Source organism: Coturnix japonica, chromosome 8, assembly GCF_001577835.2.
Source record: "Coturnix japonica isolate 7356 chromosome 8, Coturnix japonica 2.1, whole genome shotgun sequence".
NCBI classification, from domain to species: Eukaryota; Metazoa; Chordata; class Aves; order Galliformes; family Phasianidae; genus Coturnix; species Coturnix japonica.
Genome location: NC_029523.1, coordinates 21,001,004 through 21,014,178, shown reverse-complemented (window position 1 = coordinate 21,014,178; position 13,175 = coordinate 21,001,004). Strand labels below are relative to the sequence as shown.

Genomic DNA, 13,175 nt, shown 5'->3' with positions numbered 1-13,175 from the left:
TACACAGCAATCCTTGCTGAGTAAGTACACACAGAGTAGCGGTTTTCTTTGTTGGCCTTTAACTAATATTAAAGTGATGCAGTAATGACTTAACCTTCTTGAATATGTATTGAGTTTCAAGTCATCCCTTTTATATGAGGAGAAAGGTTATTTGCATCGATTTCTGTTTGCATGAAATAAGCTTATTTTCTCATTCACCATATGCCTTGAACACTAATTAAAAGTGTCACTTTCTTCTAATGTAAAAGCATAACCATTCAGTAAATAAGTATCCTTGGCTTTCTGGACTTTGTGATAATCTATTTAAGGACTTTTTATTTCCAGGTAACTTCAGTGCTTGGATTACTGTATACTCCTCTGATTTCAAATGAAGTGTTTTATAAATATACGTTTCCCTCCCCCTCACCCCCAACAAAAAGAACGAAAAAAAAGAGCCAGAAGTGCATCTTGAAGGCCCCACACTCCTCTTATCCTGAGGCAAATCCATCCAATCAATATGAAACCATTCACATGCCACCATCTGCCAAGCTGTAGAGCAATGTGGCTGGAACAGACCTCTTATAAAGCAGCAGTAGTCTCATTTTCAGTCTATTAGGAAAGCACCAGAGCTCTCATGTGCAAGGACACAAAACTCCAGCTCAGGCTCTTTCACACCAGTTCCTCTGTGCACTACTGCATAACTCCTATAATTTTGCTGCTCGAGTTTTCATGCTAATCATCAAAGCATGAGGGAGGAGAAAATGATCAGTAACAGTCCTATTTCACTGCAGTACAAAATAAAGAATCCAGTTTAATTCTACCCTAATATGATTACAGCAAACCATTTAAGTGCTGCTGCCTGCGAACTACAGCCTGACATTTTCCATCGCCTCATTTTCCACTCTTCCAGAGGACTGAACACTTACACTTCGAACTACATTCACTCCTTCTGAAGACATTTCTATCAAAAAATAACTTTGATCAGAATTAAATATTATTTTGTTGCTCGACAGATGGGAAGGTGCAGGTGGATAAAGAACAAAGGAGACGCACGTTTGAGATTAAGAGATGGATTTGAACTCTAAAGTGATTTAACAGAAAACAACAGGCTAGGAAAGGACATTACACAAAGCAAGCACTAGGGTTTGCCCTATGCAGTAATTCAAGAACCTCCACAGAAAGTCTCCTCTTCAAGCTATCACATCAACACTATCTTTAACAACACTGAGCTCACACAGCCTTTTCATCAGCAGATCTCACAGTAAATTAAAAACTCATCCACCGCTTACAGCACCGGCAAACTCACTGCATGAGTCTAACTTAAATAAAGCATTACAAGACCAAGGGAACCTATCAGGGCACAGCCGCCTATTAATGTACACAAAGTAGTTCATCTCTTAAAGCCATCCACAAAATGCCAAGAAAATGTGAGAAGCTGCTCGGGAAATTCAGGGATGCTGGAAGTCATGAATCCAAACATAAAAAGTCAGGGTCAAACAGCCCATGGCACCTCACTGCAAATCAGACTTCAGCAAAAACCACCAAAATAACCCATCCAACAGATCACTCCAAACAGGTACAGGAGTTGGGATACAACACAGAGGTTTCTCCCCTTGCTGCAACTTGAGCTGCTTATTATCTGGTGTGTATATAAACAACTTCAGTTTTTAAACTGAGCAATATTTAAAAACCCAGCAAAATAAAACACCTCACCAGCTGCCCTGTGGAAATCAAGGCACTGCAATGCTTTTAGGTGCCTGAAGAATTAAATTCAACATCTCTCCCTATAAAAAAAACCAACACACAGTATTAAAACTAATAGAGATAATCCACAGCTGGAACACGGCACAGTTTTTGAGGAGATCGTAGCTGAAACAAAACTGCTGTGGTTTGGAATTTCTATTCTTCTTCTATTTGATGAGCATCTCGCAAGAATCCATCACTGCCTCCCGCTCTGTCTCTGTTGTGGACCCACCAACACACAAACAAGCTGATGCAACATGCTGCCTATGTGCTGAGGCTGCCCCTGATGTAGGGAGACTAAACATGCCATGGGAATACTGCCACCTTTCTAAGTGGTACCAAGATTGACAAATCCAAGAGGAGTTTGGGATCTAAATCCTCAAAAATGCCAGGAGTAAAAAGACAGGAGATGTAAAAAGCAGGTAAAAAAAAAATGCCCTCCAACATACAAGTCTAAATGCATAATTTGATATATAAACCTCCTGAAGAAATGAGAATTCAGCTGCTTCTGTACAAATACGCTATTTAATGTTGCTTGCCCACTTTTTTCCCCCCACACCTTATGAGATGTGTAATTTGGATGCTGCGTTGCTGCTCTAAGTATCATACACCAATTTTCCACAGACGGGTATATTTGCAAATCCCACTGTGGATACTTATGTGTGAAAGCTGGGAGACTGGAACAAAGCTCCCAAGGGCACGGCAGAGCACAGAGGTAACAAAATGAGTAGATGTAAATAGCTCTGATCACAAGCAAAGTCTCAGCAAAGCACTCAGATCTGGACATGCATGTAGGGCAGTGAATAAGGATGTGTCTAGGAATCTGGTGACAGCTCAGGAAAGTCACCCCACAGCAGCTGCATAGGGCTCCTGAGGGGACAGACATCATGCTAAGGGCCAGCAGGGCTGGGACACATAGGAGTGGTACCTATCCTACACTTCCCACAGCTGATATTGGCATCACAGCTCCACTCCGACTCAGCAGACAGACAACTGGGACAGCCACCACAGCATCCCTTGGTCACACTGCTCCTCTACCCTGGCCAAAACTCAATGCCTTTTAAAGAACCCAGAGGTAGTCACTAAATTAAGAGACCGAATATATTCTAGGAAGACACGTTAAGAGATAAAGCCAATTCTTTTCTCCCTTCCTAGTTGCTTTACTTCTGCTTCAGAAATAAACAATTCAACACCTTCTCCCTGACTTTGTTTCTTTCCTTGTAAATTTACAGATTTTCAAACTCTGATTCAACTGCAGACTGTGAAATGTGCAGCCTGCTTTGCCATCACTGTGAGCAGGATTCAACCCTACCCACAAAGAGAAGGCAAACATTTCTACCTGCTGTCAGTTTTGCATAATAAAACTTTGTGAAGTTTCAACCAAGCACAAATGAAGAAGTTTTCAAAGATTTATGACTGCATTTTTAAAATGTATTTACTTGTAAATAATGAAAGGGCTCAGACACTGAAGAAGCCCAGACTTGCCAGGGAGATTTACAAGAGTTCAGCCATTTTTAATGCCTCTATGCATAAGCACAAAAACCCTCACAGAAGTTGAAGCAGGTCCCCTTCAACAAGCACTGCCTAATTTTAGAGAGGCTGATGGATTTGGTTTAGACTCTTCTGTAATAAAGCATTCCACACACCTTGCACTGAGGCCAAATAATATCAATAAGAACAAAGCTGAAAACCTGAAAGCGGGATTTAGTCAGGTGACGTTTCCAAGCTTTGAGACAGTGATCAGAAGAAGATCTGGGGAAGATGTGAGGTGGTTGATAGGGGAACAGAAGAGAGGTGCAGCAGGAATCAAAGGAGACCAGCAAGCAGAGTGCAGGAGGGTTACATCTCCTCCAACCTGCAATTACACAGGAAGGATACAGAACCAGGAATGAAACAAAAGACAGAAACAACACAAAAACTTATTAGTTGTTCCAATTCCTTATTAGAACAGCTGCCTCTTGGAGTGTTTTAGTGATAGCAGGAGGAACATAAACCAGTCTTAAAAGTTTCACATTTAAAAACTCTCAGTTTCAACTGGGTCTGCCCTACCACACACCTAACAGTAACAGCCATACTGCCCAAACCCAAGGTGTTTAAAAGGCAATAAAAACAAGTGTGAAGGTGGAAGAAAAACAAAGCAGGCCCAGTATTTCAGGATGGACCAGCAATGATTCTGAACTGCCTACACTGAGACACAAACAGGAAGGGGTTAGAGAAAGGCAACTACAAGAACAGCAGAGAAAACCACAGGGGGCTCTTTCCCCCCCAGGATTTATGCTGCTCATGTCTTGGGATCAGGATGACACTCATTGGTCTGAAAGTCTTCAGTTTTTCCTGCCCTACTCTCACAAACCTTCAAATGCTTTTATTACTCTCATTACATTACTTCATGCACTGCCAGACATATCCTTGCAAATACTTCTCAGCTTCCTCTGCATTAAGGCAGATGAAGAACAGTGAAAATTTTAAACACTATTTTAAAAGGAAAGCCTATTCAAAGTGCATTTAAAGTAATAAAACCTTGTCTAAAGGTTTAACTTGCTAATAAGTGGACCTGACTTACAATTCCTAAGCAATACACAGACAGTGCTTGGATTTCCAGGGAAGCCCCAAAAAAGGGTTCCAACCCATCCAATTTATAACTGAAAGAACAGATACAAACTGCATCAAAACAGCCGCTCTGAAAAGCTACCCAGCTACAGGCCACCTCTCTGCAATTTAAGAGTATTTCACTCCACTGCTTGAATGCATTTATTTGCTTCCAAGCAGTTTTCCTGATGTTTTATAAAGATTCCCCAATGCAACAACAAACAGTCTTACTTTTAATAGTATCACCGGATGCATTGTAACCTGCATCTAGGGACACCCTGCTCTGCTCTGATAAAACTTAATTGTTCTTCTAACGTTGAAGAATGGAAGAAGTTTAAACTTGCCCAATGAAGTTCTTATTTTTACCCTTCTCCACAGCCCCAGTGCCCACAGTAGCATGTATCAAGAAAGCAATCTCTTAGAAAATATTTCAAGAGAGCTTGAGTAACCCACACACACGTAGTGAGCAAAGAACACATTTCCTGTGCTAAACCGTGACAAATGAGACTTACTCCTGCCTTTGTCACCTTCCATCTACCACTGGCTATGGCACAAAGGCCTCAACACTACCAGCACAGAATGCTGTGCGACTACTCACACCCAGATTGCTTGAGGTACAAATCTTTTCCCACTGACATCAGTTCACAGCTCCAGTTTTCACTATCAGGACGCTCCACATACACTGCCATAATGCTACAGGCAATGGGAACACCCCTGATTGGGATCACACACTGCTGACAGATGCAAAACTTCCTGAAGCAACAAACTCTGGAATCCCATCACTCGCTTTTCCCTGTGGAAAGCAGGGGCAACTTTCTCATTGTATCCTAAGATCATAACAGTAATTTCTTAAAACAATCTGTCAGAACTAGACACTATTACATGCTTCCTAAGCTCTTAAGTAATGAAGGAAAAACATCTGACAGATATATCACATCAACGACACAAACCAAAATAAAAAGATACTAAAAATGTTGAAGACAACATGTAAAAGTAAACACTAATAACCTGCTCCAAGTGCTTCCACAAGACTGACAGAAACAGTTTTAAGAATACAGCAAGCATAATGAAGGTTCTACTTCACTCCAATCCCAGAAAACCTTCAGTTTCTACACAAGGGATTGCTTGTAAGGTTCAAATGAAGACAGACAGGCCAGATGCTCTGCAGTGCCTAACTGGGCCATCATCACTTCCTTATCCTGCCCACAAACTCGACCACTCTGTGAACAGGTGACCACTGAGCGCCACATCTGACAGGTTAACAGCAAGGAGGAAGCAGCATGTCACTCAATGGCAGCCCGATACCACAAGAGGATCCCCAAAGCATCATTCAATGCTAAATAAGCAACACAACCTGGCAAAACTTCAGCCATGTTTTTAGATGAGCAATCAGTAGAGAGCACCATTAGAAGCAAGCAAGGAAGCTTTAGATCAGGCTGCAGCTCCTGGGCCTTCCCTGCCTCACTCCATGAGGAATCCTCTTTGTCTTCATGAGGGGACAGGAAAAGCTGTGACCTCTGGGAATACCAGGTGTATCTCCTGAAAGGTATTCCTGGTGTCATTTTGAACACCTAAAGGATAAGATGAGAGAGATGCATGCACAGAGCCATGAAGTATATGCCTGTGTTACACCAAAGCATCCCATTATTACAGATTTCTTTAAACTCCTGTTTCATAAAGGGTAGTTAGTTCTGGGTGCTAATAACCCTGATTCAGAACTCTATTCAGCAATGTACTCATTAGCTAGACCATCTGTGTAAAGGGAACAACCTACGCTGTCACAGCACACAGAGCCTGGGGCTGACCTTAATATCTTCCCCCACATACCAGCAGAGGACAAGAGAGAAGCCTGGCATCAGTTTCTTCCTTTCCAATACTGGAGGAAGATGTCTGGGCTAGCAAGCAAGCATCACACCCCTCAGGTCACACTGCCAGCTGTGGCAAATGCACTGTAGCAACTACTTTCTCTACAGTTCTGATGGTAAGCTGGAAAATTTGGCTGCCCTGTTAGTGTTAAGACATCACAGGACTCTGGCTTAATAATAAGAGAGACTTTAAAAGCTGCGTGAAATAGGGCTGCTGACATTATTCACAACCACTGTGAGTTAGCTGATGGACTGGAAAGCAGCCAGTGTGACATGGAACTGCACGAGTCTACAGCAATTGTTGCTTCTCATCTTCTTGCTCATCCTTCAGTATCACACACCTACCCACAAGGACAAGCTACCATGACCTGCACAGCAGACTCTTCCTACTGCATGCAAGTCTCTCTCAGGACTCAAACCAAACCTCTTGGGTGACCATCTCTGCAGGAACAGTCTTAGACACACACTGAGGGACAACAAAACAGTGAGGACAACCCAGCAGCAAGTGAGACTGTGAGCTCAGATTCTGGAGCTCCTGCCCTTCTGCCATTGATTCCAGACAGGCCACAGGGTTAGAAAGACAAACATAGAACACACGACCAATAAACAGGCAGGATTAGAGTACAGACTTATCTTAGAAAACTAGGATTAGGAGAAAAAAACACCAACAAAAACTATTTGAAAAGGCATCCACTTGAATGAGGAATGACTATAAATTACTGGCAAGTAACAGGCCTGGAAACAGGAGTCTCAAGTACATGACCAAATTCACATAAAAACTTCTGTAAAAGCTTGCTAACCTCCAATCTAGAAACAGCAACAACCTCTACCAAAGCCACTTGTACTCAATACTACACTGCAGCATAACCCGATGTGGGACAACAAAGCCCTACACACCCAAAGCAGCCAGAAGCAAGTGCTGAACAGACAACCAGGAGACTGGGAGCACCCAGGTACAGGTCAACTTGCAATATTCCCCAGCAAACTGAAGCAAATCAGCTGGGGGTATTATTGTTTCCCCAAAATGCATGTATAAGGCAAGTAAATCTGTAATCTACAGCTGGACATAAAAGTGCATGCTTTAGTATCCTGCAGCTGGTCAAAGAACATGCCCAGGAGAATGAGGTTGAGGTCTTGGTGAGTAATACACACAAAAGATGGGGCAGCCTTCCTCACCCCAAGGGTGCCAGACCTTCTCTTTGGGACCTGGGAAGCCTCTCCAATAGCAGCGTCCCCACTAAATTATGAGAGTTTTGATATACCCTGGAGGACCAGGGATCTGCATAAGCAGTGAGCAACAGCTCAGCCAAAGGTAACCTCACATGGGCTGCTGCAACTAGCAACGATGGCAAAGTGTGTGAACTGCTGTGTGAAAACACCTAGTACAAATTCTCAATTATACCTTCTTAAGCACAAATTAAAACAGAAAGGATGCACAGTGAACAGGCTTGCAGGGAAGAGTAAAATTTGCTATTTCCATGTTACCCACAAGAAAGCATCAGCAGCCACATTTGTGGCATAGCAGGCCAGCACATCTAGCTGAAAACTAGAAACAAAGGCAAACTCAAATAACGGCAAGATGCAAGGATTCTAGCTATACATTGCAAGGAAATACAGAGGACAAGGGTTCAAATAAAGTCAACCGTGTTGGAAATAGTGCATGAAATCCCAGAAGTGACAAAACTACCAGTCAGTGATGAAGATGAAAGGAACCAAGTGGAAGAAATCAATCAAGAAGAAAGATTTTCCTCCTTTTTTAAAAGGCGAGCAAGGGGCCAGATAACATAGGTGGACACACACAAATAAACCCCCACAACATTAGCTGTGAGTACAACAAATGATAGATTCGATAATCAACTTAGATACAGGGACAGATCTGCTTCAAACTAAGGAATGGCAGCAAGCATTGAGGGGTGCAAACAATTTTTCTTGCGTTGGAAAAGAAAATTGTTCTAATGCAAATGGATGAGCTGATTAACAAAGCTTGCAGAGTCTGTTGTGAAAGACGGGTGAATGGAGAGAACCCGAGGGAGACACTAAGAGCACGTAAACCAAATCAGGGAGCAGCTGACTGCATTTAGAAGGAAGCAGCTATAGGGCACTTAGAAACACGAAAACAAGAATATGACCTAGGCACAGTAAACATGCTGAAGTGGACAGGAATAGACGGCATCTGTTCATTGTATTCTTGAGCTGGAGATGTATCAGTGTAGTTTCACAAACACCGTTTGTTGTTATTACTTCTGACAATCAGAACGAGGTGGGGGATTATCAGAGCTACTATTTTTCACTCAATTCTTACAAAACTTTCATAGAAGCTACGTTTGCCTTTTCCAGCACTAAAACCAACTGTTGAAAAGGGGGAGAAAAACCCTTAATTTATGGAAATCCCAAACTCACCCCCCCCACGCATTAACCTCACATCATTACAAGAACAAAGGCTGCATATTTTCCTCTATTGTGAGAATATAGAAGCATTTTTTTCTCCTCAAAAAAACAGTTTACTACGTCATTGAAATCGCAGAAGCATCCGCACACTTTGGGGACTTCTAACGTTGCATCAATTATCTGAATAAATAATGAAAGGACATTGCGAATAAAATGTTTCATCAGGCCCCCGTTCACAAGTCAATTGCTTTTTGACTCTAGCAATATACTGTAATATTTATGCGTTATTCCATTTTGCAGGAGGTTCGGAGTTTTCTGTGCTCCTATGTTATAGTTACTACAGTTTGGGGACATGAACTGCTGGAATACAAAAGGCTACATGAAGGATAACACACACTTAGATACTCCACTGTAAAATCTCTCTCCACACCAAAACCAAACAAAGGAAGCATCAAAACTCCAACTGCAAGCAGAGGGACACAGCAAGTCCCACCAGCAGGTCAGGCCAGTGACCAGCACTTAATGCTTTAAAATTGGGTCCCTGACAAGCAGCGCTCGGTCAGGGCAGAGCACGAATGCCTGTTTGTTGAGCTGTCGTTTCCAAAGAGTCTCTGGCTGGCACCTGGAAACAGCACAAGCATAAGGCTGATTATCATTTCTGTAACCCCAGAGGAAAACGATCAGGCAAGATGTTTGAGTAAGAGCAACGCTGTTCGAAGGCAGCATTCATAAACAGAACAAAGACTAAACAAAAAGCTAAACAAGTACATCATAATTAACAACAACCACCAAACTTTTAATTAAGATATGCAAGAAAAATCAAGGAGAGCTAATTAAAAAACACAAGCGTATATACTCGCTTAGAAAAATCTGAATTGGTACCGCAAACCAAACAGGCTAATTGTGAGTGATCACAATTATTTTGTCACTGTTACACAGTTTAAGCAGGATTTTTCAGCCTGCTGTTTAATCCTGATCTTGTCCGTACTTCCCTGATCTCTGATGTAAGATTCTCCCAGCCAAATTCTCCCAAAACTGAGCAAAGCTGAAGAATACACACACAGAAACCCACCTTTGCACAGCAGGCCTATTTTGTAATTAGTCTGAGGCACTTTCCTGTGTAGGACAGTATTATTCCCACAAGGCCAGAATTCTAATTACGGTGCACTCCCCCTATTCACTCTGAACAAACCCAGAGCTCATAGAAACAGGCCCCGATGCACAGCCACATTAGGGCCATGCACTCCACCTGCTCTCGTATCCAGGCTGCCAGACCAATGTAAAAATACGATGCAATTTCACATGTTTATCTGGTAGGTACGAACTTTCCTTAAGGCTAAAATAAATAAGTTAAAGATAATAATCTAACTGACGTTATTAAGGTTTCACTTCTTTTCTCATATAGTAGCCTTCCATAGAAATACATCCACTTGGATTACTACCCCAACTCTTCACAACAGCACCAGGCCCATCTGAACACCACCAGGTAGTTAACACTGGTAGAAATGAGCCAAGAACGCTAACGGAGTTAAGAACTTACTTGCTACATATCTACTTCTACAAAGTTAAAGTTTAATAAAGCAAATAGTGACAATAACCCCAAGTACACCTAAGGAAAGGAGTAATAGGCAAAAAAGGAATTATGCCACAATGCCAAAGTGATTTACAACTAACATTTACACAACGAAAGTGATTTACAACTAATGGCCTCCACACCAACCCAGAGCAGCATAGAAAGGAACCCATCACCCTACCAAGACCTGGACAACTGAGGAAAAACCATCTTTTAAAGTCATTTCTGTGCTAAAATGCTACTTTTTGAAACGCTTGCAAGACACCTTACATATACAAGTCCCACACAGGGCTCTGCTCGGGCCCATTTTGTTGCATGCCCCGTGCACATGGCTGCAGATGCCAGCTGTGCTTCCAGCCGAGGCTGCACCCCCTGCCACCTCCTACACACACACCTGTGAGCCTCCATTTTCTCATCCCAGCCCAATGCCGACCTGTTGCCTCTCCTCACCCCACTAAGGAAGGTAAAGGCTGAGCACCGCACTCCTCCCAACACCCTTTTAAGGCGTTTGAAGCGAATAAACCAACAGGAACAGCTTTAAAAGCTTACTTTGAGGTTGCTAACCGCTCTGCCGGTCTCTTGCGGCCACACTCAGCCAGGTGCTGCTCACAGCAGCCTCACGGTACGACGGCACGCGGTAATTGGGGGCCATTACAAACGCATTGCTGCACCGAACCTGAAATGCTCCTCAAGTTCACTCTTTCCCACTTTTCACACGCAATATCAAGCAGCGCAGCCGAGCACGAAGCGACCTTAAAGCAGCTCTCCCAATCCCCCCCCTACCCCCAACCTCGACTCCGCAAAGTTGAGAAAACTCCTCAAATCCATTTTCCGGCCGTTCCTTACCATCCCCCCCCGCACTGTGCACCCCCATCCATTGCACCCCCATCCATTACACCCCCCATCCATCGCACCCCCCCATCCCGCAGCTCACCGCGCGGTGCACGCGCATCTTGCGTTGCAGGAGCCGCACAGTCCGTGTCCCGAGCGATGCGCGACGGCGTGAAGCGACGGCACGTGGACGGCTGCGGGGTCTCCCGCGCTGCAAAGCAAAGCGGGGCGGGACGCGGCGCTACGCAGCGGCGTGAAGCGGCGCCGCCATCTTGTCGGCGGCAGCGCCCGGCGGGTTGGGGCTGTGGGGAGCGGGGATGGGCCTTTTATCTCGGCAGGAGCCGCGGGGAGTCGGCTCCGTGCTCGGCTGGCAGCGGCAGCCGGGGGAGCTGTGAGGGCAGCTGGGGTGGGGAGGGGAGCACGCGTGGCTCGGTGAGCCCGGAGGTGGGTGGCTGAGGGGAAAGAACCGAGCCGGGGTAACGTACCCAGCGGGTCCGCGGGTTCTGCTCCCTGCCGGGGCCGCGATGCATCCAGGTACCTCACGGAGTGGAGCTGGAAATAAATAGAAAGCGGCCGGTGGGACGCGGTGCGTGCAGACCCCCTGCCCGGGGGGTGCTTCCTTCCGCCACTGACCTCCTCCGATAAAGATGTACAGAGAAGAAATTTGTGCGGGTTAAAAAACCTCTTTTTTTTTTTTTTTTTTTTTTTTTTTTTTCTTCAATCAATGCTCAAGGAACGGATAAGACGATGTGACACAAATGTATGATCGTGTGCCACAAATAGAACATTGTGGGAAGCTTTCCCTTAAACATAAGCTTTGTCCTATATTTTTTTTTTTTTTCTCTCTCAAACAGTTTATTTCCTTGCTGTGTAGGTCATTCTTAACATTAGGCTAAATTTAGCCAAAGATGCACCAACAGCAGAGACAGAGCGCCTGGGGAAGCTGAGCAGGGCTGCAGGCTGACTGCCTGGCCTGGGCAAGGGGCTGCCTGCTAAATGCTTGCTTTATTAGTGACTTCTTTTCCTCTGGAGCTCGATGAGGGGTAATAAAGCTGCAGCTATTTAAATAAAATACCTCTAGAAAACAGAAAGTTTACAGCGTGGTTTGTTTGTGCTGCAAGACTGAGTGCAACCTGCATTGGTTTCAAGGGTATTTCTGCCACGCAGTGAGGGTGGACTGCAGCCCTGACATCTCCGGGCTTTTGAAGATCTTTACCTGGGACTTCAAGACAGAGGCCTAATCTCTGCTTCCATTAAGGATGGCAGGATTTGTACTTGTTTATGGACTTTGGTTTTCAGTTCTTTGTGTATAAATTTAGCTGTGGGCGGGGTATCCACGGCCAGATTTTTCCCTATATGCTATACATAACAGAATGACAGAAAGACATACACGGCTCTGTGTTAGATTGACAATGAATTGCATTTGCTAGCAAATACTGGATCGGATCCATCTGTTTCAGAAATTAGCATAGCAGCAATTTGTTTGTTTGGATTCATCTGTCTATTAGTTTGGTCAAAATCCTCATTTTTGAGACAAACCAGCACATACAGAAAGGACCTGCGATATTGTCTGTGCAGGCAGCCCGTGAAACAAATCATGCTAAAAAATGAGGTTATGAAATGCAATTATCAGGAAAGTAGACAGAGCTAAATTAAGATTTCTTTCTTTTTCTGGGAACAAGTTTGTTTCATATTATATATATATATAAAGTCCAGTTTCAAACAACGCATTAAAAGATACCAAAGAATGAGACCACAGCTTTTCCAACACCATTTCATTCCAGAGTCCTGTATACCTAAAGTAAATGACATCTCTTAGAAAGGTATGGGTGTTGTTGCTTGTTTTTTATTTGTTTTATTTTTAATTTACGCTATATCCAATCTGCACTTTTCCATATTGCAGTTGTTTCCAATGATTTATTAGATTCCTTAAAAATATATATTTAAAAGCTATACTTAATATTGGTTACAAAGCAAATATATCTCCAAGTAAAGGTCTGCATCGCGCAGTTAATGATCCTCATGTGATATTTGCTTCTTGATACGAGTCTGGATTCATATGACATTCCTAACCATCGTTTAAAACTGTAACACTAAATAGTGCCAGGAAGGTCTTCTGTAATCTTCAGAGTACAGGCTGAAACTGCTATGCTAAAAAAGACAAATCTAAGTAGGTCTGTTCAAATATGAAGAAACGTTGATTGTTA

At 43.5% G+C, this 13,175-nt stretch overlaps 1 protein-coding gene across 2 annotated transcripts in view; it reads right to left on the bottom strand.

The window, feature by feature from the left end:
- ELAVL4 (ELAV like RNA binding protein 4) overlaps positions 1–11,587 on the bottom strand; it is a 73,078-nt gene extending 61,491 nt beyond the window's left edge. The window contains exon 1 of one of the 2 annotated variants that reach the window (XM_032446208.1): positions 11,454–11,587. In XM_032446208.1, the coding sequence (XP_032302099.1) occupies positions 11,454–11,498 (45 nt within the window). In that variant the 5' untranslated portion in view covers positions 11,499–11,587. Of the gene's footprint in view, positions 1–11,071; positions 11,177–11,453 lie in introns of those variants that run through there. The other variant, XM_032446210.1, reaches the window with a different exon arrangement.
- Positions 11,588–13,175: the final 1,588 nt, after the last annotated feature.